Source organism: Ambystoma mexicanum, chromosome 2p (genome assembly GCF_040938575.1).
Source record: "Ambystoma mexicanum isolate Mex_15411 chromosome 2p, UKY_AmexF1_1, whole genome shotgun sequence".
Classification (NCBI taxonomy): Eukaryota; Metazoa; Chordata; class Amphibia; order Caudata; family Ambystomatidae; genus Ambystoma; species Ambystoma mexicanum.
Window position 1 is genome coordinate 1,450,311,402 of NC_090923.1, and position 24,836 is coordinate 1,450,336,237.

General features: G+C 44.5%; 1 protein-coding gene across 1 annotated transcript in view; it reads right to left on the reverse strand.

Moving 5' to 3' along the window:
- IQCA1L (IQ motif containing with AAA domain 1 like) overlaps positions 1-24,836 on the reverse strand; it is a 1,109,403-nt gene that overhangs the window by 828,604 nt on the left and 255,963 nt on the right. Inside the window, exon 5 of the mRNA XM_069646014.1 lies at positions 19,706-19,777. Coding sequence (XP_069502115.1) covers positions 19,706-19,777 — 72 coding nt within the window. The remainder of the gene's footprint in view (positions 1-19,705; positions 19,778-24,836) is intronic.

The following is a 24,836-nucleotide window of genomic DNA, read 5'->3' on the forward strand; positions in this document are numbered from 1 at the left end:
CTCCCATTTTTGGTACACATTATTCTGCCCTATTGCAACATATGTGATATGCTTCGGTCATTGTTTACAGCCCACACTGGGCCACTACTTTTACCTGGTTATGTTAATGATTACACCATTCAGGCCGATGGAGTATTGGGCTGTAGACATTTTTTATTACGGCCTCTTTGCATGTGGAAGATGACAGGTGTTTCCTGTAATGTTAAAGTGACCAACCATTGATCAGCCCGCAATGACTGTGTTATTGGACACTGGATGTGTTTCAGTGTGTGGCACATGCATATTTTGCAACACTATTCAGCATCAATCTTCTTATCATGTCGATGTGACATGGATGTGTGACCGTACTCATTCACTGACATATTGCTGTAGTTTTGTAATTTACCGGGGCTATGCTACGTGACATCTGTGTGGTGGCATGTGTCATGTATGTGTATCGGACATGCCACTCACAGCCTGATGTGTGATGCCAGTGCTACCCAACATGCTGCAAATGTGTTGCATATCCATCGTGCTCTCCCCAGTGTCTGCCTTTTTGACTCCACTTCCAACTCTTTCACAGTGCATGCATGGCAGGGTTATAGTCATGTGGGACATGTGTAATTCATGTACTGGATCTCTGGCTTGTCACGGCCTATGTGTGTGCTATGGTGCTCATGCCTGTTTCCATTTGTTGTCTTTCATGTTTTTGCAGGTGATGATGCAGTTAAGGTTGAGGAGATGGTGCAGACCCAGGAGGAATCTCAGGCATGACCGGGCACCAGTGGGGGACGTGGTGTGGTGGTGGGTGAAAACCCTATGTTACTGCAGACCATACTGTACAGGGGTGCCTCTGGGTGCACCTCCCCAGACCTCTATTCAGGTGCTGAGTCGGATGATGAGACTTATGTGCAGTCGCAGGTTAGCGTTTCTGGCAGGAATTCTGTTCTGTCCAACCCACCTGGACCAGGGGTAGAACCCTCTATGGGGATGTCAGTGTTGGTAGGTCTGCCTTGGGCGGTTACAAATGCAGGGTCACACTCCACAGCATCTGATCCTGTTCCTGGGCCAACAGATCAGAGGGGGAATGCAGTCCTGCAGCCTCAGGCAGTGCCAGCACAGCAAGGTGCAGATCGCTTTGCCCCAAACAGGTGTGGTGCCCGTCGACGCGGTGGCTGTTCGCCACCAGGCAATACTGTATGGGAAAACTCCATGCACGGTATGGCAACCCAACAGGCAGCATCAGTAGAAATGATGGCTCAGGCAATGGAGAGGGTGGCCACTTCCATTATCCCCCCTGAAAGGCAGATGGAGCAACAACAGCAGGCAACAGACTCCATTTGCCAATCACACAGGGAAGACATGTTGGCGTCCAACAGGGACCGACGGGCGGCACTGGAGACTCTGCACGAATCCATATCAATAGAGTCCCAGGGCCACAGGGAAGCCCTGAGGGTAGAACTCTATAAACTCAGGCAGAGTCTGCTTGAACTTGAGGCTTCCTGAAATGTTAGGGCAGAACAGCAGCTGGAGCAGCTCACACGTTCGCTCTCAGCTGAGCTGCATACAACACGTGAGGCGATCCGGGCATCACGCGAGGCCATGCGTGCAGAAATGCAGGCAACCCGGGATGTGCTGCATGGGGATCTCCGCACTTTAATCCTTCAGAATCAGACCTTGCCTCCCATAGTGCCACCGCCTCCTGATGCAGCAGCAGAGGATGAGCAGAGCGACAGCAGTTCTCCCACAATGGCATAGCTGTGCAGGCCATGAGCCCAAGGAGGTATTTTTTTTTTTGCAACATCCACGCAGGTGGGTGTTGGTGTGCACCCTGTCCTCGAACCTCCTGGGTGGCCTCCCCCACGCCCCCTGGCCCCCACATGGCCATTTTTGACTTTTTTTTTTACAGTGTGTTGCCTTGTGTGACTCCCGTGGGTATCCACTGTATTCCGGCTGGGCACATGCAGGCTTGTCCTGAGTTTGGGTTAGATGCTTGGATTTGTGAGACACACACCCCTCCTGCTTCCTGTTTCCATGGGCTTGCAAAGGGTGTGACCAAGTGACAGTGAATTACACAGTGACTTTGGGCTCCATGAGCTGTGTGGGCAGTCTGTAGTCAATACTGTGTAGACATCCCTAGTGGATATGGTTGTTGTATTGTACACTGCATGGTGTATTGATATGTGCTTGTGCATCCATGTCTTCCTCCTAATCTGCAGGTTCCTTCCTCATGTTTTCACAAGGCCGTCTACTTTGCAGATGCAGTTCATGGTGTATGCAGTACACTGAGACATTTGCGTGGCAGCAACACTCTACAGTTGTAAGGGGCCGATGTGCTGGCGTATTCAGGTTGTAAGACTACTACTACTTGAACTTAGTACTGTCATGTTTTTGCATTTTTCCATGGTGTGTTGCAGCACTGTGTTGGTGGTAAGTATTTGGTAATGTGTGCTGTTAGTTATACATTACTGGGAGAATATATTGTGTGCGCAGTTTCCATTAGGGACAGTGTACTTTGTGACACTTGTGTCAGGTCTTGTGCATTGCTTTGTTTGCTTTCACATTGCATGACATGCCATGGTGTGTTTGGTGGTGGAGCTGGGGAGGGGTTGGGTGACATGGCGCTGTTCTCATGTTGCATTTAGCAAGGGGGTAATGAATTTCGCAGCATAGATGTATGTCTTTTGATGACACAGCATTGGTGGTGTTTGGGTAGGTAGGGATGCACATAATGTACCACTTCCAGGTGATCAATCTCAGGATGGTATGGTTGTGACTGTTCAGTGCCCCTTATGTCATCATCATTGATTGTCAGCTGGTATGTGCTAGGGCTGTGTGCACTCCACAGGTGTGTGATTTTAGGTGAAGTAATTAGCCACCAGCTGCGTACAGGCTGCTTCACCACGTGCCCTTTCCCCTCCCATGCGCCTCAGGCATGCATGTGGTTGGGGATGTGGGGGCACCACCATGTCCACCGTCAGGCCCGGCGTATTGCAACGTTGTGCAGTACACATGCTGCCACTATGATCCTGCACACTACTGGGGGAGCATATAACAGCTGCCCACCAGAGTGGTCAAGGAAGCGAAAGCGTGACTTGAGCACTCCGAATGTTCGCTCCACTATGCCCCGGGTTGCAATATGGGCTGTGCTGTATCTTACCTCGGGTGGCGTGGTGGGGTCCCGAATTGGCATCATCATGCGGGTGCTCAGAGGGTAGGCACTGTCACCTCGGAAGGTGGTGATGGGTATCATTAGTGGGGTTGTGACATTACTCAGTATCTGTCATGCATGCATGTGCAGTGGCATTTATACTCACCAAACAGCCATGTATCGCCATGCCGCCCAGCTTCTAGGTCCCGGTTTAGGGTTGACATTCTGTAAATAAAACTGTCATGGGTGGACCCTGGATAGTTGGCATATACTGAGGTGATGATTCCCTTGGCATCACATACTACCTGCACGTTGATGGAATGCCAGTGCTTGCGGTTTCTATAGATGTGCTCAGATGCCCTGGGGGGCCGTAGAGCCACATGGGTGCAATCAATATCACCTAGCACTTTGGGGAATTGTGCCACCGGATAGAAATCCTGTACGGCAGCCTGCCTTTCTGCAGGTGTTCTGGGCAGGTATATGTGCCTGCGGACTGATGGGCGTGCAGTCATGATGGCCAACACCTGGTGTAGGCAGCATGACTGCGTGGCCTGTGACACCCCCCCCACTATAGCACGTGTCCGCTGAAATGATCCAGTGGCCAAGAAGTGCAGTACATTGAGGACCTTCTCCAGGGGGCTGAGTGCTTGGGAGCACAGGGTGGGTGATGTGAGGTCATCCTCCCACTTACTCACCAGTCGAGTATTATGTGAGGTGGAAACATGTACCTCCCATACACCTGGTCATCAGGCATCCCAAAAAGGCTGGTTCTGGGTGTAAAAATTCTGGGCCTGACTATCCCCCTCCTCCTGCGGTATCCCACGACCACTGCTGCTAGGAACGGTATATTCATCTTGGCGTCTGGGCTTGTTTGTTGTTTGCGTGCATTTTTATGCTGCGCGGGTCCACGTACGCCTGCTTCCTGCTGGTGTACGTGTTTCCGGATTAGCGCGTCTTTTTTGGCGCACACATTAGCCCCGTTCAATTCCATGAATACGTGTTGAAGACGCGCGTGTGGGCGTTCCGCGCATTTGCCTCCTGTACTTCCCCTGTGACGCCCACATTTTCACGCGTTGTTCCCCATTCCGCGTGTTATGCCCCCTGTTCCGCCTACTTTTGTTGTGTGCGTTGCTCTATGTGCGCTTTCGCTGTGCGCTTAGCGTATGCTGTCTGGAGAGGTGTGCGCCAGCGTGCGCCACGCAGAATTTTAGCGACATCCAGGGATTTACACGCACACGGACTTCCATGAATCGCTGTGCGCGGGTTTTCGCCAAAAATTTCAGTGCACATTAATTCCATGAATCGGCCTCAGAATCTCTTGTGTAGATGGCCAAATCATTACAGTAAATATTACAGAAAGGATGCCATCTCATTGTCCAGGTTAAGACCAGAGTCTACACTTCTGAAACGACAGATATATTTGGCCTCTTCACGGCACAGGAGCAGTTCTTGGTTGCCGCCCCTCGGTCCCAATGATACTCTCTTTAAACCTATGAATCTGATGTCTCTTTTGTCTTGCAATTGATGAGCTTTCTGCCAATGGTCTGCCAGAGGTAAGTTCTTATCTTGACTGCCAATTGTTGAGAGGTGCTCTCTGATCCTTGTCCGTAGCTCTCTGATTGTGCTACTAATGTAAGTTTGTTTACAAATACATATAATTGCGTAGACCACGTACTTGGTCCGGCAATTAATTTGTTCCTTTATTTTTATTTGAATACCATTTAAGTCTCTGTAGGTGTCTGTACTGGTTGCTGCATATCTGCACATGGTGCAAGTGCCACATTTTCTAAAACCTGGTCTTGGGTCATCTAGCCAGGTCTGAACTTTTTGTTTTTTCTTCTCAGGTAGTAATGATGGGCTTAGGCGGAGTGTTCTCGCTCTTCTGTAAATTATAGAAGGATGATCATGAATAAAGATCCCTACGTGCGGATCAAGTTTGAGCAGATACCAACTTTTTAAAAGAATTTTTCTGATCTCATGGTTGTTGGCACAATATGTCGTGATGAATTGTACTTTGTTGTCTTGCGTAGGTTTGGCCTTTTTTATCAGAGTTTGTGATATTGTTATTAGTTGTGCTTTGTCTTGGGCGACTTGTACGCTTTTCGGTGAATAACCTCTGGCTTTAAATCTATTGGTTAGGAGATTGCATTCTTCCTTGAAGTGTGCTGGGTCTGCACAATTCCTTCTCGCTCTTATGAATTCCCCTTTCAGGATGTTTCTGATCACCGGTTCATGATGGCAACTGGTGGCAAACAGTGTTGAGTTAACTTCTGTCTCTTTTCGATAAGTTCTGGTTATGAGTCGGTTGTTTTGTGTTAAAATTGTTAGGTCCAAAAAGTTAATCCCTGATTGGCTGCTTGTGCCTGTGAATTCAATACCCCAACTGTTGTTGTTGGTCTGGAGTCTGAAGTCTTCCAAGTCTTGTAAGGTACCATTCCAAATGAAAAAGACATCATCAATATAACGTGTCCATTTGATGACATTAGTTTTGTCCGTCGTATAGATCAGGAGGTCCTCAAACATTCCCATGACCAGGTTGGCCAATGCCGGGGCGTATTTGACGCCTCATTTCCGTTTATAGAATTGATTTTCAAATAGGAATATGTTATTTTCTAATGTCGCCATAAGCATTTCTTTTATCATGCACACGTAGGGGAAATGAGATGCTGATTCCTTCATGAATGTGTAGGTTATTGTGTCCAATGCCAAATTGTGAACAATAGATGTATATAGGGCTTTGACATCCCAGGTGGCAAGGTGGTATGTTGGGAGCCATTCAATTTCTTCTACCATTTGGATTGCTGATGTAGTATCCTTCAAATATGCTTGAATTGCTTGTGCTCTAGGTCGTAGTATGTGGTCAAGATATTCTGCTAAAGGCTCAGTTGCCCAGCCTATTCCGCTGAGAATGGGTCTCCCCTCCGGAATGTTGGTGAATGGCTTGTGTACCTTCGGGAGAAAGTATATTGTTGGGATGGTCGGTTTGGGAACGAGTAGGAAACTTTTTTCTTCATCCGAAATGAGCCCTTGATGGTGCCACCCTTGAATTAAGTTGCTCAGGTCTGTAATGATACCATTGCTTGGATTCGAGATCTTTAGGTCTGAACTGAAACTAAACGTAATGAGCAAACTTGGTATAACTAATGATAAAAACCGCCACTGTTTTTCCTCCCTCCCCTATCCTTCTACCTCGCAGTTGGGATTGATCCCAGTTATTACATCTTCAGTAATGGTTACAAGAAACAATGCTGGGTAAGAAAGGACCCTTTACCTTACTGCACATTTAGCACAAAATGGATTAATCACAACCACTCACTAATTTTTCATTTTTTGTATATCTCTGATTTTCTCTACCCCTATTCATCCTCCCCTAGCCGCCACCCTTTCTCTCTGTCATTTTTTAACTTTAATGGAAATGCATATGGGTAATATGCCAATTGCTGAACTTTTCTTTTCTATTTTATGGCTGACTACACTTTTCTCTTGACTTTCCCATTTTTAATCTTTGCAATGTGACATAGAATATGGCGTTTTTTCAATGCATACGTACCATTTTCACTTATGATTTATTGCATCTAGATATGCCCTGATTTGAGAAAGGCACCTTGCCGATACACGTGTAATCTATAGGGCAATTTAATTAAACCTTCCTATCACATAACCCTACCTGGATTCAGCCTTATTTTCTTCTGGCGCAGTAATATGGTGCAGTCACAGCAGCTTGTTTTTTGAGTTTAACAAACGGAGTCGAGGAACTCAAAGTCTCCGTTCTATGACACACCAATGCGACAGCGCACATTTTTTCAATTAACCAGGTCGCGGAGGCATAAAGTGATATCGACCCAAAAGTTCCTTCACATTAGGCAGATTCAAATTTGGTTAGGCCTCCAACCCATATAACACCATTCAGCAGATACCCTCTGTATCACCAATAAGCTAGGAACCTGGCCGTTGTATAGAAATAATAGTGTTTCTTTATTTAAAATTCTACAATGAATAATAAACAAATCACAATAACACCAGCCACCAACTCCATGGCACAACACAATAATCAAAAATGCAAATTACTTGCACCAATTGAACGACATGTATTTCTTGATAGACTTTCAGTTACCACAACAAATATAGGTTGAATTTTAAGTCAAAACACATGTGGGTTTTCTTTGCACATTTACAGTTAGGAAACTTTAAAAACACACTGATTGCTTGGTTTATCACAATTCTCTTTTCTCCCAGCAATCCCCACCCACAGGCATCAGTTATATATGACCCCTTTGGTTTGAAGGCAAGGTACAGGGAGTAGAAATATAATGGGAATTTTGTTTGGGCTTTTTATTTGAAAGGCAAGAAATGGGAAATGAACTCATGAGAAAATCGTTTGGGGAACACACATTCGAATGAAATGCAGGGCTTTGGGATTCTGATTTAGGAATCGATGGGCAGAGTTTTAGGGATTCTTATTTGGGGATCAAGGACACCCCTCTTCTGTAAGGAAGTCAGGGGTTACAGAAAAATAGGGTCACCCAATTACCTTATTGACTATAATGGCTGTAACACACTAGGCAAGACATGTGTTAGTTTCTAATTATAACAAAAATCTTCCTGTGATGTTTTCTATATGAGAATTCATTGAATTAACTTTAATTAAATGTGATAAGGATCTACACAGTTTCACCCCTCACCCACAATTAAATGGAAAGGATTCAGGCAGGGAGTTCCCAACACAATGGGTGCTTTGGGGATATATCTACTTACCTAGGAGGTCTCTATTCTCAGCTCAGGAGGTGAGACAGATTTCAGACCCTTTTTTGGGAATAGGTAGGCAGCTCACACCTCTGGTCTCTATTCACAGCAGGGTCCCTCCAGGTAGAGGTCTCTCTCTGACTTAGGGCTCCCAGCTTCCAGGTAGAAGTCCCCAGCAAGTGTCCCATGGCCTCCTGTCTATCTGCTCTCCTGGGTGTTAGCCTTCCTTTATTTGTCAGCTCTATGTTGTTGTCAGTCTTAGCTTATCTGTCTGTTCTCTTCTTTTGTCCTTCTGTCCCTCTTTAGACTGAAAACTGATATTATATAGTGCTGATGATACTAACATATTATGAATATTCCCACGCTATCGATTGGACACCTCCCTTCTTCCCCCTCCCACCAATCAGCCCACTGCCAGCTACTAGGACAAGGAGTTTTAGGAGGTCTGGATTATAGATAATGGGGAGGAGAGAACTGGAATATTTCAAATGACAATTTATTTTTACATATTTCGTTTTCTTAGAATCTCACTTCATGGCAACTATCTTCTCCTTTCAGATAACTGCATAAACATATATATTTTTGAATTCTACAATGTATGACGAATCGGGGAACACTAATTTTATTGCTAATTTTATTTACTTCCTGGGAGGAGCTATAATTTTTCATGGTTTACTCATGAGCTGAAATATTTATTAACATCAAACTTCGGAAAACACAAATCAATTTTTCTTTCTATCAGCTCACCAAGTTTTGGATTTTTCTGATTATTATGAGTGTCACAAACCCATTTTCATCTCTAAATTAAATTACACACATGGCATATGGTTAATATTTACATAGAACTGACCGGCTTTTTGTGATCTTTAATATGAATCCTGGATGAGCTCATTGTGATGCACAATTCTCCTGTTATTAAGGAAAAAGGAGTCCAATGTTAATCAAATGGCAAGACATAATATGGAGAGTCGTAGTTTCATATTCCAAGCAAATCCACACAGTCCCATTTTCCTCAGAAACATGTGACCTGAAATTATTGGGACCAAGTTGTGTTGCGGGTCTCTAACATATAGTAATACATTGACTGCGTAAAGAGATATAAGTTCCGGGGGGCCTGTTATTCGAATACCTCTATTATGTTGACGAGAGTGGATCAGGTCAGCCATGGGTTCTATAGCCAGGACGAACAGCAGGAGTGACAGAGGGCAACCCTCTCGAGTGCCTCTACCGAGTTCAAATAAAGCAGATTGAGTGGCATTTGTGCGAAAAAAGCTGCCATAGGCTTTGTGTACAATAGTTTACTATAACTTATAAAAGTGCCCCCCATAATGCATTTCTCTGGGACTGCAAATACAAAAAGATGATGGCTACTTGAGGAGGGGCTAAGGTAGAGGGCAGTCACTGGCTGGGGCAGTATGACCCAGAGACCAGTGATTGGTTATTAGGAGAAAGACAGTTTAGAAATTAAACTGAAACTGATTTTTTCTTTTACCGAGGATTCCCAGCCTGACGACGGGGAATATTCATGAGCATATGAATCCATGCCAGACCCAATGCTGCAGAAAAGATGGTTATCTGGGCTATTCTTGATACCTCCACTGAGGTGAGAAAATGTGTGTTTGAAATGGTAGGGAGCACTGCATGTAGCAATTTGACATCTGCTACATTGCTAGCTTGACTGACAGAGTTAACTGTCAATGAATTGATCATTCCAGGCTATTATGCTAGATATGATTTTTGAATTCAGCATTCAGAAATTTTTGTACTTCGAATGTTAGTTGGTTATACTTATTGATAACCTATTGATTGTCTTATGTACACATTGATTCGACAATTTGATTGTGTATGCATTCATAAACTAGGGGGATTGTTGGTATTTAGCCAGGGACTTACCTTATAGGTAGTCCCTTCCTTCTTCTTTCTTCCCCTTCTTTTTTGAACAGCAGTACATACTAATTTGTATGCTGATTTTTACCCCTAACTGCATTAGGGGCTACTGTGAGGCATGCACTTTAATTTCTTGTACCTAACATGATCTGTGTATTTACATGTATTTGTAGTATGCATTTTGCGCCAACTTTTTCTGTTTTTTGATATGTGAATAATAAAATATGCTATTGTTATACTTTCCTTGACCTGGCCTATGCCCTCCTTTGTGCTTATGATTTAGTTGAATTTATCCCTTTCTAGAGTTAGGTTTTTGTCCCATGTGACCCATCCCTTTCTGGTCTGTTTACTTGGTTTGTTTTTTCTCCCCGGGTCCACGTTGTAGGGGCTGCCCATCCTTGGTTTCAGAGAAAATGTGTGTTGCCAATCATGCTACTAACAGTGCAAACCTTGTCTCAACACTTCTTGCAACATGCAATTTCCATGACTGGTTTCCCGTACAAGATTGCTTCTTACCAAGGCCCACAATTCACTGCCAAATTCTGGCATGCCCCACCTAAACAGTTTGGTTTTGAATTGTAGACTTCTACAGCCATGCATCCCCAGTCTAGTGGTTGGAAAGAGAGATAACCAAGTCATCCAACAGTACATACATTGCTTTATAGCACAGACGTCATTCAAATGAGCAGAGCTGCTGTCACTAGGATCACTGAATACAACATTCACTTTAATTCATCAGTAGGCATGTCCTCATTCTTCTGCTTGACTTGCGTACATCCCAATATATGAACCACATACACGCTGACAACCTGTCCAGTCTCTTCTTTGCAAAAAACTGCTAGGCACTTTATTGGCATCGATAAGGAGGCCTAGGAGACATTGAGTAAAGCCAAGAAGTGTACAACAAGTAAGCTGCCCAAAGTGTTGGCAATCCCCACCTTAAGTTATAAAAAAGCATGTACAGCTCTCTACTAAATGTCACATCGTACCACAATGTCCTTAGAATCTGAAAACATGCTTTATGGGCCTCTTTTGTATTGTGAAAGTGGTGTCTCCAATGGCAAAGAAGCTGCAGCGCCCAAAGTATTGGTGTGTTCAACTTGTGTCGCTGCTCAAGTTGGCTCGCTCTATACATCACACATTCATCCTCAGCCTATTCCTTGCAAAGGAGTTTGGTAACCAGAATGGCTGTTAGGAACTCGACCACCCGCACAGTGGGTGTGCGCTCACCTGGGTTTTTTGAAATTTTAAAAGAAATTGAATGATGGTAGATCAACCGCTGGAAAATGTGTGGGGCTAATCCACACACATTTTCCTATGTGCACTGAACAACATACACATAGACCTGTGTACTTTGGGTGGACACAGCCTACAGGCGCAGTACCCCTGTCATATTTAGCTGAGTTATGATAGCCAGGATTACACCATATCATCTCAGAAGAGACCGGGCAAAACATTCTCCCTGCCATGGCCAGCCTAATTAACTATCAAAGACTCCATGGATCCACCCTGTTCTTTTGTTCAGCTCTGCAGATGGTGGCAGAAATTAACATAATAATGCTACATACTAATGGTGGAGGAAGGATAGCTCAGGGGCAACACATTTGTCTTGGAAGAAAGACAACACAGCGCAACACAGGTTTGAATCCCGATCCCGCACTTAGAAACCACTCGCTGCTATTAAGCGTGCTATAAAAATGATAATAGGGTATACTTCAAATAGTCCCACATGGGGCCTGGCTGCAGAGGTTAACAAAGGAGATAGGAAAGCCCAACAACCTTTGATATGCACTGTGCCAGCCTGAAGCCACCCTTAGTATCAATTGACAGTGAAATATCATGTCTGGGACTTCATGTTTACAGTAGTCATCTCCGGAGGGGGACCCCATTCAGAAGGTATGAGTATGTGGATTGACGGAGACAGAAAGTCTGTTCTCGATGCAGCTTCAAGGAACACCTGTTGCTTTAATTAACTCCATTAACTCTAGTTTGCTCTATTAACTAGAGAGACCCTTTGATCCACAACAGACAGGAAGATGGGAGGGACTTAGTATTGCATGTTTTCACCCATTTACCTATTCTGTTGCAAAGCACTGTGGTTATGACCTCATGGGCTCATTAAGGCAGACTTAGCCTACACCAATCCCTGTGGTCCATTTGACTTTAAAAGAGGGCTGAGCCCCTCTTTTGGCAGATCATCAGACTGTGCAAGGAGTAGGAAGATGAACTCAGCACTGGACCCTGGCTGAAGGTACAGTCCTTACATCTTCCGGCAGTGAACTCAGGCCAGGACCTCCATAACATCTCCCAGGGGACAGAGCGAGATACTAAATCAGGAGAACCCTCCAGCAGCTCCAAAGCTGGCACACAGTCAGCACACTGTGTGCCCTGCTAGGCTCTGCAGCAAGCCTCCTAGCTGGGAAGTGCCAGAGAGTCTCTGAACCAAACCAAGGACAAGGCAGCTGCCTGCAACATTCTCCTCAGCTTTGGGCCGTCCACCTTAAAGGACGACACCAGCCCAGTGAAGAAGCTAGGAGTAGTGCATCGCCAAACATCTACCGATGTCTGTCTTAAAGGACATTTTCGAGCCAGTCGAACCCCACGAGCTGCAACCAACTGAACCACTGACTATTGTTACGCTGTAGTCGCCAATGCCGTCCGAGACACCTCGACCAGTGCTTCAGAACCGCTGACCAGCACAGAGACAATTCCTGACCCTGAGCCGCATGTCGGCCAGCCTGCAGACGTCTGTCCAGCCTCTCTCACTGAACTGCCTGCTGCCTGATACCCATAGCTTTATCCCGTCCTAAACTCTGTCGCAGAAGCTGCAAAGCACCCTGAAACCGAATCAACTCTGTCGAGCACCAAGAACCTCTACAGCACAAGGTACATTATGGTTCCGTTCCCCTCATCCTTCTACGAAGGCCCTGAGTGACATTTTAGGACCCATTGCTCCCTTTGTGTTGAAACTAGGTATCCTTGAACTATTGAGATTAATTACTACACCCACTACCCTCCTGTCAGTATCCAGAATGCATCCCTTTTCCTTCTTTGAAACTGTCTGGCCCCTGCATTCCTTCACAGGGTGGGTTGTATTTCGTAGTGTGCTAGAACTTTCTGTTGTGATAATAATAATGTACTCATATGTTTATACAACCTTGACTGGACAGTCCCTTTAATCATTGGGTAATAATTGTATTTTCTCTGTGTTGCAACACTCCCCTCTGCTTTCCTGAAGTATGGGGCCACTTATGACATACCTGGACAGTCCATCTCCTTCCCTCAGTTGCTAGGAGCTGACTCCACAGCCATACCACCTTCTTCCCTTCCCTGCTCCGTCAGCTGCTTCTGTTGAATTTCCACCAGGCACCAGCATACTCCTACAAACTTCAAGGATTCCTGCCAGTCGTCCACTGCTTCTTTAGTGGTGTTGTCGGTCCACCTGACTAGATGAGCTGGGCTACTGCCTCTGTACCTTTCCTATGCTCTTGAAGGGAACAGAGGGGGGAGGAGAGACACCAGGATCCAGCCTAAATTACTCCTCATTTGTCTCTTCAGACATGCTAATGCACTGCAATTTACCTGGAGGTCCTCCAGGGAGGTCCCACCATACTGTCTGAAGTCCACCCGTGACCTGCTCGCCCATCACAATCCAATGTTTCCTGTGGCAAGACCCGAGCCGTTGCGTGGTCCACACTTCACAACTTTAAGGCGTTGAGGTCAGACCCAGGGTTCAGCAACTTTCAGTCATTAATTCCTGCACAAAGCCTGGTAAATCCATTCCTAACACGTCAGCACTTGCACCAGATACAAAAGGGAAGGTTGCATAGCCCTTAGTTTGGAGGTCTGCAACATTTTCCCTCAGTATGGAAAAAACAGTTGGGCAAAAGACTCACATGCCCAGACATAATCCCAAAGGAAAGGATTAAAACAAATATAACTTTTTTACCCAAAACATAGTATCAAACTATATGTTGCTGCTACCAATCACAAATGTGCCAATCAGCAATGTGGCTCAGCTTCCTTTTGACAATTAAAGGCTTGGCACGCATTAATACATGCTGCCACAGCAAGCCTGAAGAATAGAAATGCGATGTGAAGGGTGAGAAGGGCTGTCAACAACAGAAATGGGAGTTTAACCCTGGTATTTGAACTATGATGAAGATGATATCAAATGTATAATTACTCGTAGCAAGAACTTGTGAGCGCCTGGCCCAGATGGGTTTCCAAATGTTGTTCTGAAGGAAGAACCTACACTCTGGGCCAGACTACTAAGAACTATATTGGAAGTGATTATGGTTTATAAGTGTCTTCCTAATACCTGGACAGAATCTGGTTTGGTACCTGTGTATAAGAACGGCCCAAGAACCCTTGCTGCTAACTATCACCCAATTGCATTATTGGATATTCCTGCAAAAAAAATGTCATCTTTGATTCTAATAGAGTTAAATGTGTGGTCAAAGAACGTGGGCAGACTTGATCTGTTTCAGACAGGTTTTCAAAAGAGCACAAGTACCCAAGAAAAAACCTTTATTTTGGGTTTGTTAAAGCAGGAGGCCATGGTGAAGTCTAAACCGGTTTGTATAGCTTTTATAGACTTCACCATGGCCTTCGATAGCCTGGATCTGAATTTACTGTGCAATAAGTTGCGAAAGTGGGGCTGCTCAGGAAGCTTGCTTCAAATGGTAATAGCATTGCACACAAGTACATCAGTGAGAGTCAGGCTGAATAACCAGGGTAGGTTAACGTCTTCCATCGGTACCAGTCGTGGCCTTAAACAAGGGTGTGTTCTGGCACCAATGCTTTTAAGTCTGTTTCTCTCAGATATCAATGAGGCATTCAAGAAAGTCTGCTGTTTCCCCCACGCTTCGCACATTTCTATTTGCATTATTTGTTATATGTGGACGACCTGGCAATGTTTGACTATACACCAATTGGTCTGGAACATAAGTTGAAAGCAGTGGTCAAAGTGTATGGGAGCGGTTGGGAGCGGTGCCCCTCTACTTTAAAAAAAGGTTTGACAGGTCCTATACTTTTATTTTTAAAAGTAACAGTTGCTGAATGGTTTACTTTTAAAATACAAGTGTAGGAAGAAGTTTAAACTTGCACTTCAGTGCACTGCACTGAACATACCCTTAAATCAGCAATGTGTCTGTTTGGGGGTTTGGATTGTGCGTGGGAGGGGGCGTGGCGGTGGGGTTTGTAGAGAGTGGGGGTAGGCTAGCTGAGAACATAGTTCCGCTACTTCTTTTCGTACACTTCGACCATTGGTTGAAGGTGTTAGATTTGTATGCCAGGTCGAACAATTTGACAATAAATGTAGCAACATCTAAAGTGTTCCAGTTTAGACCTGGAATGAGGCAAAAGTATAAGAGCTTTGTATGGAGGCTGTGGTTGGTGAAATTAGAGTGTGTCTCGAGTTTTACGTGTCTGGGGATTTTTTTGACAGACCTTAGAGATCAGATACAGACCTTAGAAATCAGATAAAACTGGCTGCTCACCATCGGTAAAACATGTCTTTATTGGCAGCCCAAGCAATTTTGATAAATCAAAGGTTTGGTCAATTCTCCCTTGTCTCGACATTGGAATTTTATAAAAGAAAGTCTTGCCTGTTGTAATGTATGGCATGGAAAACTTTTGTCTGCTGATATCTCTTGATTGTGCTGTAGTAGAGGGTCATTTCTGGCGCAAGGTCTTGAAGTTGCTGAGGGGCGTTCCAGCAGCCGTAATTCGGTATGAGTTAGGCCTGTCTTCTATTAAGTTAATTATTCTGTGGAAAAATCTCTCATTACCAAGTAAGATCTCAGACGCAGATGAGGGTGCCATATGGTGGGAATTGAAAATATTATCAGAAACGGCTATTGGCCTTCCCTTAATGTATGGATAAAAGATTGTGAGAAAATACATATGGAGTATTGTTTATCAAATGATTTGATCATGAGAACCCCAATGAAAGTGAAGGAAAAGATTTACGAAATGGATTGGATCCACACAATTGAGAAGGTCAGGTTATACCCTTAGTACGGGATCTTCTCTTGGATGTGAGGCCTTATGGGGTGGCTCCTGCGTATTTGTATAAGTCGCCAAGCTTAAAGTGGCGCAGCCAGATTATGCGTCTGAGACTAAATCTTTCGCCAACTGGGGAGATCACAGGTGCTAGAGACAAGATACCTCAGGGCAAAAGGACCTGTAGATTTTCTCTTCAAGTAGATCTAGTTTTACTACACTGTCAATCTTTGAATGATTGAAGGTGTTTCTATTTTGGGCAGTTGCTGCAACAATACGAGTTGTTATCCGTGGAAATTATATGGCGGTCCATACTGTTTTCTTATGGTTCGAATCATTGGATGACTTCCGCTGTGCATTTCCTAAAAGTCATTTTACCTTAAACTTTTAAAGTTGAATTGTGTTCAAAATTGTAGGCGTTTAATATGTAAACAAAGTTTAATAAATTGTGAATGTCGTTTAATGAATTGTATTAGATGTTGTGTATGTTAAAGGTTATTTTTGATATCTGTATAACAACAACAAAAAAAGAAGAACAAAAAAAAGAAATGGACACAAAATGTGAAGACTTTGTAAACCTTAATATCAGTCAGGATTCTACCAGCCTATAAGAACATCTGGGAGAACAGTAGAAATGAGGGGCGTTCCAGGTTTCTGGAACATAAAATAATTTGGAAGTAAGCGCTTGGTACAGACCTCTGGTGACAGATGTGAATCCTGACTAATCCCTTCGTCCTTCCAAGGTAAGTATATAGAGTTCCATAGACGTGTCAAGAGACAATTCATTTTGTCTTGCGCAGTAAATAAATTATAGTTATTGTGGTGTTCAGAAATAAGGATTAACAGTGAGAAACAACTTCGAAAATACTTTGCGAAGAAAAGGGGGCAGTGGGCACACTACTAAGTTTATGAATGTTCAATGTTTGGGGTAGGGGGAAGAATTGTTTACAACTTGGGTAGTAAGATGAATCACGTTTCAATTTAAACCATTCTTCAGTGCAGTAAATGCGTACTTCAGATAAAAATTGAAAAGGCATGTGTGTTTTCAACTTCGCATTTATTCACCCTCAAATCTTGCAAATTGTGGCCTGAATACTACAGTTTACTAACTAGAGGAGTGGGGGCAGCCCTTCACATAAGGGGAGTTTCAGCCACTTTTATTCCTAGTAAATTGGCAAATAGTCCCCAAAAATAAAAATAGGGAGTAAAAATACTCCGAACAAAAAATAGGAAAAAAGACATGTAGAATCTTGCACCCCTGCTTTCACCCTAAAAGCTCCAGAGATATGTTTGGACCAGTAGTACACATAGTACCACAGGAAGAAACTACTATTGTAAGTGCCTGATTGTAAGAAGCAAACATGTATCTTTTAATGTGGATGAATAACTAGGTGCACATTTTTTTTCAATATTAGAAAAACATTTTTATTTTTTGAGGAAAATACTCCCACTTCAAAATCTTATCCATATTACCTGAGTGGGGGAGATTGGAGTGGCGCTGGATGTGCAAATGTTTGGGTGCATCAGTTCTTATGTCTGACTAATGGTGGGCCGAAGCATAGCTAGTTCTCTTTCAGAGGTCCTGTTTCGTTCAGTTAGAAACTGCCTCTTGAGCATTATATCATCGTTTTAGCTGCATTGGGAGGGGGCAATGAACAGAACTTCTTCACCTGGCTTAAGAAATCAACCGGTTCAGAGGTATGAGTGCACGTGAAGTACATCTTGGCGCACAGGCCTAATCATTTAGTGTCAATACTAGTAATGAACAGAGAGTTGCTCTACAAACGTCCATTACTTGGAAATACTTGATAAGTCAGAATCACACTCAGGAGGCTAAAAAAGAGGGAAAACTGGAACAGATCGAGAGGAGGGACAAATGGGCAGCTGTGGAGATGGAAGGGAGGGAAGAACAGGAGTTAGTTCCAGGGGTATATGGTGCTATACCGAGAGAAAAAAGTTTCAAATCAGTTTGAACATCATAAGTGGGAAAAGATTGAAGCAGTTTGAAAAAAAGAAGAAACCAGAAATATCAGAATGTTGGGGTGAGCAGGTTGCACTGGGAAGCAGAGGTGAAGATTGAAGGCGCATGTCCACACTTTTTAATATAAAAAGGAAACCATTTCTTAAAAGGGCTGAAGGACACATGGTGTGGAGAAAGGAGGATGAAGGATCAGTTAGGTCAAAAGCGGTATAACAGTGTGACCCTGTTTGAACAATAGCATCAAAAGGTGGGACTACAAGGTGGAGAACATAAAATAGATGATTGGAGGAAGGAAGGGCTGGGGCATTAGAGGGTAACACGCATCAAACAGAACATAATTAAAAGAAATGCACAAGAAAAAAAATATTTATGTTTGTATCTGATTGATCAGTACTCAAGAACAGTTGAGCTAAGAAAGATAAGTAAAGCAAAAAGGCTTTCATTGACTCCAAAAGTCAGGTTAAGTTCAAGCCAGCAAAATGTTGGGGCTCCCCAAGATGTCTATGGGAGGAAAGCAGCAAAAAGAAAATGACTCAGGCAGTTACAGGTCTTCACAAGCCAAACCAACATTCAGAATCCCCCCACCCATGTTACAGGAATCAAGTTGTATAAAGGGGAACCCAGTTCACCAGTCTAGGGATCCTCCTCTACCTCAATTTCACAAACAGAACCCTTGCGATCGCCTCCTATATATGATCTGGGATAGACAGCGCAAATAGTTTCTAGAAATACCTAAACACCTCATCAAAAAACTACAATGGATCCAAAATACTGCTGCAAGATTACTCCAAAGACTAAATGGACGAGAACACATCACACTGGCCCTAGGAAGTCTACACTTACGACCAATAAAGAAACGCACGCATCCACTTCAAAGTCCTACGTATTGCCCATAAATCATTACACAGCAAAGGAGCTGAATTCATCCAAGCAAAAATCTTCCGATACCAACCGAGACGAGACTTTAGATCTTGCACCAACGTCCACGTAGAAACAAGACACTACGAGGAAATAACATTTGGAGGAGCCACCTTCTCCTATCTGATAGCCAAACTATGGTACTCGATCCCAATGAAATAAGAACGATGGAAGACCACCTAACTTTGAGGAAACTACTAAAAACCTGGCTATTCAACTTGCTGAAAACAAAAAGACCAACTATACAACAACCACCCTCACAAGTGGACGCGCCGACCGGATACAATGCCTGCTGCTAGAAATCATAAACTGAAAACCAGGGATAAACCAGGGATAAATACAGAATGAAAAACAGCAATATAACAAAAAATACCCAGAGATCACCCAAAACCCATTAACCACGTCTCACTTCCACACAACCCACACCTCCCACCTACAACACGCACCCAGAGGGTTAGTGAATCAACCCACGAAAACAGGCAAACCAAGTTACAACCCCAATAACCTCCGACAACAAACAATTCAAACACTGGATACCCCCTTCCCGGACACAACAAGCCCAGTGCAAAAAACAAAGGACACCCAGAAGCCTCACATGCACAGATGCCAGTTCCTCCTGGTTCTACATGCATGTATCCAATCCCTCTGTCCCTCACTAACCAACCCAACCCACTTTTCCTTACACAGCACCTGGAGACCATGAAAACGGCAGTGGTGCGTGCTATATAACAAATTAACATAACAAAACATTTATAAAGCACTAACATAGCTGGGAAGTATGCTAAGCGTTTATTTTTAACTTTCATGTTGTTTCAAACTTTCAGTTTTCAAACTAAAGACCTATAACTTGTTTCAGACAGCAGTGAGCCGGAGAAGACAAGACATTGTTGGGAGACGGCCTGTCAGGAGTGTCACGTGCAGAGATAATGGAAGTTGGAGGGAGAATCTAGAGAAACAATAGTCACTGAAGAGATCAGTGACGTTTGACTCAACATCACCAGGGCCAGTAAGCAGAGGAAACAAGAGCAGTGCAGACTCACCATACCGATGAACTCCATCTCCTTCTGCCGCTGTTGCTGGGTGTTCTTCCTCTGGCGATAACCTCTCCAAATCTACAACATAGAAGAAACGGTGACGGACTGAAGTTCCACAACACACACATGACATCTTTGGTTTTATAGAATGAGTGTGTGTAATATCTCAAGTCCCAAAGAATGTTTCATATATTTAATCCCTCTCTCACTTCTGGTTTCTCCAGGATTGTAACTTAGAGAGGTTTGCAGCCATTAAGTAAAAGGTGAACCCTTTCTTCCTGTTTCAGGGCCAGCTTCTGTTCCCAGTATCACCCTTTTGCTTAGCATTTGAGCAGCCATCCTGTTGTGCGAGAACCCACAGTGACCGGTTTACTTTTAGATATTGGTGACTTGGAGCCTACAAGCTAGATGGACTTTCTCAGGATTTCCACATGCAGTAAAGAAATAGTTACTCACCGTAATAACTAGCGTACTCCTAGTTCATTGTCTCCTTTCCTCCATACTTGTGGGATATTTCCTTCTTCGGGACGAGATCGGAGCACTTTTAGATAGAATCAAAAGATTTGCCCTTTTTTTATATATATGCAGGGCCAGTGCATGTGCCTTTAGCCCCGCCTTCCTGAGTCCTGGCCAGCGTATCGCGGTTCAGCCCTTTTCTATGGCCAAGGTCGGTACACATGTTAACAATTGAGGAAACCTTTTAGAGGGGATGGCGGGCAGGAAGGGGATTATGGACTAGGAGTGCATTAGTGACTACAGTGAGTAACTTTTCCTTACTCCTACATCCTGTCCACTTTCCTCCATACGTTTGACAGATTCACAAGTACCGATGTATAGAACTGAGCGGATGGATTAAAACTCAATTAGTTAAAGAGATTTCTGAGGTCCGCTTCACCAAACTGAGCATCAGCTCTTCAGCTGAGGTTGAGACAATAATGTTTGCAGAACGCAGAGTGGGAGGCTCAAGTGGCAGCCTTGGCGATGGATTCCCAAGGAACATACTTTTGGAAAGCTATAGAGGCTGCTTTACCACGCACTAGATGTGCGTGGATGCCCATGGCGACCTGCAGGCTGTGAGAAACCTGAAGGTGTCTCACTCACTAGTCGTTGGGGATCAGTCATCCAGGTGGCCAGGACACGGCCATCGCTAGTGGATCCAGTTCCTGGGGGTGGACCAGTGTGGGAGGATCACCTGGATGTTGGGTCTTAGGGGAGTGAAAGCGGGACACTGAAGGTTGAGACGCGGTATCCCCTTCCTTATGACACCTTTTCCCCCATCCTGCCGAGTAGAATACTTAGAAACTCTACACCCCCCCTTTTCCAACATGAACACTTTCTCACAGCATGAACGGCAACTGACTAATACCCGAACCGTTTACCTGACATGTCCCAACACAAGGGTCAGGCAGTGTCAGGCAATTATCAACAACCACTCACACCGGGCTAGCCTTTCCCTTCCCCATAGGGATAAAAGGCATAGCACAACAGCACACTCCAAGCAAGGCCGAACGCACGAGGAAGCAGCCATTCCAGGACGGCAGTTCAAACGAGGGAGAAAGGCAGCAAGACTTGAAAGGACGTCAAGGAGGGAGTTGCCCTTGCCCTTTCAACCCAGACCCGCAAAGCCTCTGATGAAAGAAACATAAAACCGGGAATAGCAGCTGGCAAATAGTGTGACGGGTGCCAGTGGTACATGGCGCCCTCCTGAAATGATAGCCAGGACGGGGAGATGTGGTTTCCATCGTGGTACCGTCCTTGACTCCAGAAGCAGCAAAGGAACCGCCAACGAGTTCAGCACAGCCGGTGAGTCAGAAGAACCCGATAGTTAACTGGACTGTTTTAGGCTCAAGGTTGTAGTGGCAACATTAAGAAGATAAATAGACAAAAAGGTATTTTGTGAACAAACTTGGTAGCAGAGATAGCGTGGTCTGGCGCCACGTGGGCACTCAGTTGAAGGTCTCTGGCTGGCACCCATCTCCTGAGCAAAGAGACTGTGTTGAACATTGTGACTTATCTAAAGAAAACTACAAGTACCAAGAGGCCCTAAGGAAGGCCAGTATAAGGTGTTAAGGTGGTCATACAAGGGTCAAGCCTAATCCCTTGTACAATCTACAGTCCTTGGCACATTTGAAAACTTTTGATATTATGAAATATGCGTTTGCGCCCGGCTGAGGGGAACTTTGTGCGAACTGTGAAGGTATGAAGCCCGCGCTTGCCGTAGGCTAACAGAATGACCCAGCGAGAGGAGATTGCCCTATGGAAGTCTCCGTGTAAAGATTGGCCAGTGCTTGGAAGGTCTGAGCCCGGATGACGGGGACCTCACTTAACCAAAAGGGTTGTTTAAAAAGACATTAAGACTCATTGAATATTACAACTGTGCGAAGCCTGATTGGGGGCTTTAGAGGCAGCCTGACTGTGGGCTGAGACCCGGACTTAGGTAAAGGGAAGAACCTAAAGGGTTTAGAAGGACTTTTTGTTGAATTGTGAAAAAGCTAAGTCATCAACATTGTGATGGCAAGTATGAAACCGACTGAGAGATGTCCACAGTGAGTGGTTGGTCTGAGCCTGACTGAGGGAGGATGACTGAGAGAAGGATCGGAACCCAGCTGAGGGGGAACCAAGTGTGAAGGGTAATCACCCGATGTAAAGGTTAACAGAAGGAACTTTTGTTTTGTTGTTTTAGCATATCAGGCCCTCTCTGAAGCAAGAAAATTTGCATGAGAACATACTTGGGCACAGTAGACCCTGATACTTAGAAAAGGAACTGTAAGCTCATGCTGGAGAAGCCCAGGAGTGTGCTGTACTCGAGAGTCCCGCCTTGTCCTGTACTAAAAACGAGGGGAGGGGAGACCCCTGCCATAACATCCCGGTTTATAATTTTGTGAACACTTCTTTCTTTTCTTATGAACATTATCCCACAGTATTTTGTAACATAGCAGTAAGGACTGGCACTAGGTTTCTTAGTATAGTCCCTTTTATTTGACTAGACTCCACTTGGACGGTATTATTATTTGATGTCCGTAGCTTGCTCCCATTTTAGATTTAGGTTGAGTTTAGGCGTTATCTCACGCAATTTACAGTTTAATAAACACCCTTGAACTGTGATCACTTGTGTCTGTCTTACTTTGATGTATTCATTTATTTATATGGTATTTATAGAGTGCACCAAGACCGTGTGGTATTGAGGCGCTAGTGGTGAGTGGAAGGGAAGTCAGCACTAAAGCAGAAAGGTTTCTAAAGCCTTGCAGAATGGGAGGAACTGATGGAGCGTACCAAGATCTAAAGGCAGATTGTTCCAAAGTGTAGGGGCAAGAACTGGGAAGGATCTTCCTAGAGCTCTGACACGAAAAAATCTGGGGACATGTGACAAAGGTTTATTAGATGAGCTGCAAGATTAGAATCCTTGACCGCAAAAATTCAGGCCCTGCATTATGAATTGCCCAATGGACCATACAGAGAACCTTGAACTTAATTTGGCTTCTGATGGGGAGCCAGTGTATTTGGTGTAAAAGTTCACAAGAGTGCGCAAGTCTAGGTGCTTCAAGGGCAAGACACGCATCAGCATTCTGAAGGGTTTGGAAGCGTTGTAGTAACCTCTCCAGTTGGCCATGGTAGATTGCATTACAAAAATAAAGAGAGCTCATGATTGAAGCTGCAACAATTTTTGACCTAGCAGCGGGTGGGAGCAGGGGCAAAACTTTTTTTACGACCTTGGGTTTAACAAAGCCTGTCTGACAAACTGCTGAAACCTGTGCTTCCCACCAGCCAGTGGTCATAGGTTTGATCCCAAGACTCTTAACCACAGGGGAAGGATCGGGGCAAAGGCAAGGAAGACGGCCAGTAGTCAGAGGTCCATGACTGACTCTCCACATTGGAGCCAACCAGGAGAACCTCTGTTTTATCGCCTCTAAGATTCAACCAATTATTAGCCATCCAATCTCCAACCGCAACAAGGCAGTTGCCATGCTTTTCTAACAAGGCATTGTACTGTGTGGGCTTCTGTAATGCAGGAAACAATCCACCAGGAAATTGTGGCCTTAGAGTCCTGTGTTCAAATTTCTTCATTTTCAAATGTCACGAAAAGGTGGGAAGAGGTTCTAAAGTGCTTTTTCTTCTCAAGATAGAACTTGACAGCTCTACTGATGTCAAGGTTGTGAAGGACCTTTTCTTCGTCTGACGGGGGGTCTGGAAAAAACACGGGTAAGTTGATAGACTGGTTAATATGAAACTGTGAAATGATTTTTGGGAGGAAAGATGGGTGTGTTTTGGGAGGATAGTTCAGGATCAAGGCGGTCGTCTTGGCTCGTCTTGGTAGCAAGGTGACGCAGAGCAACACAGGTTCGATCCCTGGGTCCACGCTTAGAAACCTCTGGGTATTAAGTGTGTTATAAATAACCAATTACAATTACAACACCACCTTATGCCTATGGAAAGACAAAGGATTCTTCCATGCAAAGGGCCTGCAGTTTGGCTTTCCTTCTCGTTGAAGTGATGGCAACCAGGAAGGCCACCTTCCAGGTGAGCAATTTCAAGTCCACCGTCGCCATCGGCTCAAATGACATATGGCAGAGCACATAGAGCACAACATTGAGATTCCATTTCGCCTGGGGAGGCTTAACAGGAGGAAAGAGAAATAGAAGACCTGCAAAATTAATTTTTATCACAAGGTTTGTGAGAGTGAAAGAAGAAAAATCAGTATTCAGGTGTGCCCAGATAGCTGACAGGTACAAATGGCAAGAGTGCATATGAATGCCGTGGTTGCAAGGTCCGAGATAAAGGAGAGGACACAATCCACTAAAGCTTGAAAAGGATCATTCTGTTTGTTTAAGCACCAGTGACAGAAGCAGAGCCATTTGCTCTTGTAGTGTGCACAAGTAGAGTGTTTGCGCACCGCTTGCATAATGCGCATATCCTTGGAAAGATTGAACTGAGCTAGCGAGCTGATTTCAGGAACCAGGCCACCAAGTTGAGAGATTGTGGGGAGGGATGCCACATCTTTTGGTCACACTGTTGCAGGGGATTGGGGATTTCCGGCAAGTGGATCGGTGGAGAGACTGACAGTGTGGAATAAGTTACTTACCTGTAACTCTTCTTCTCCAGCATTGGTATCTTTCATAGATACACATGCTGTGAATAT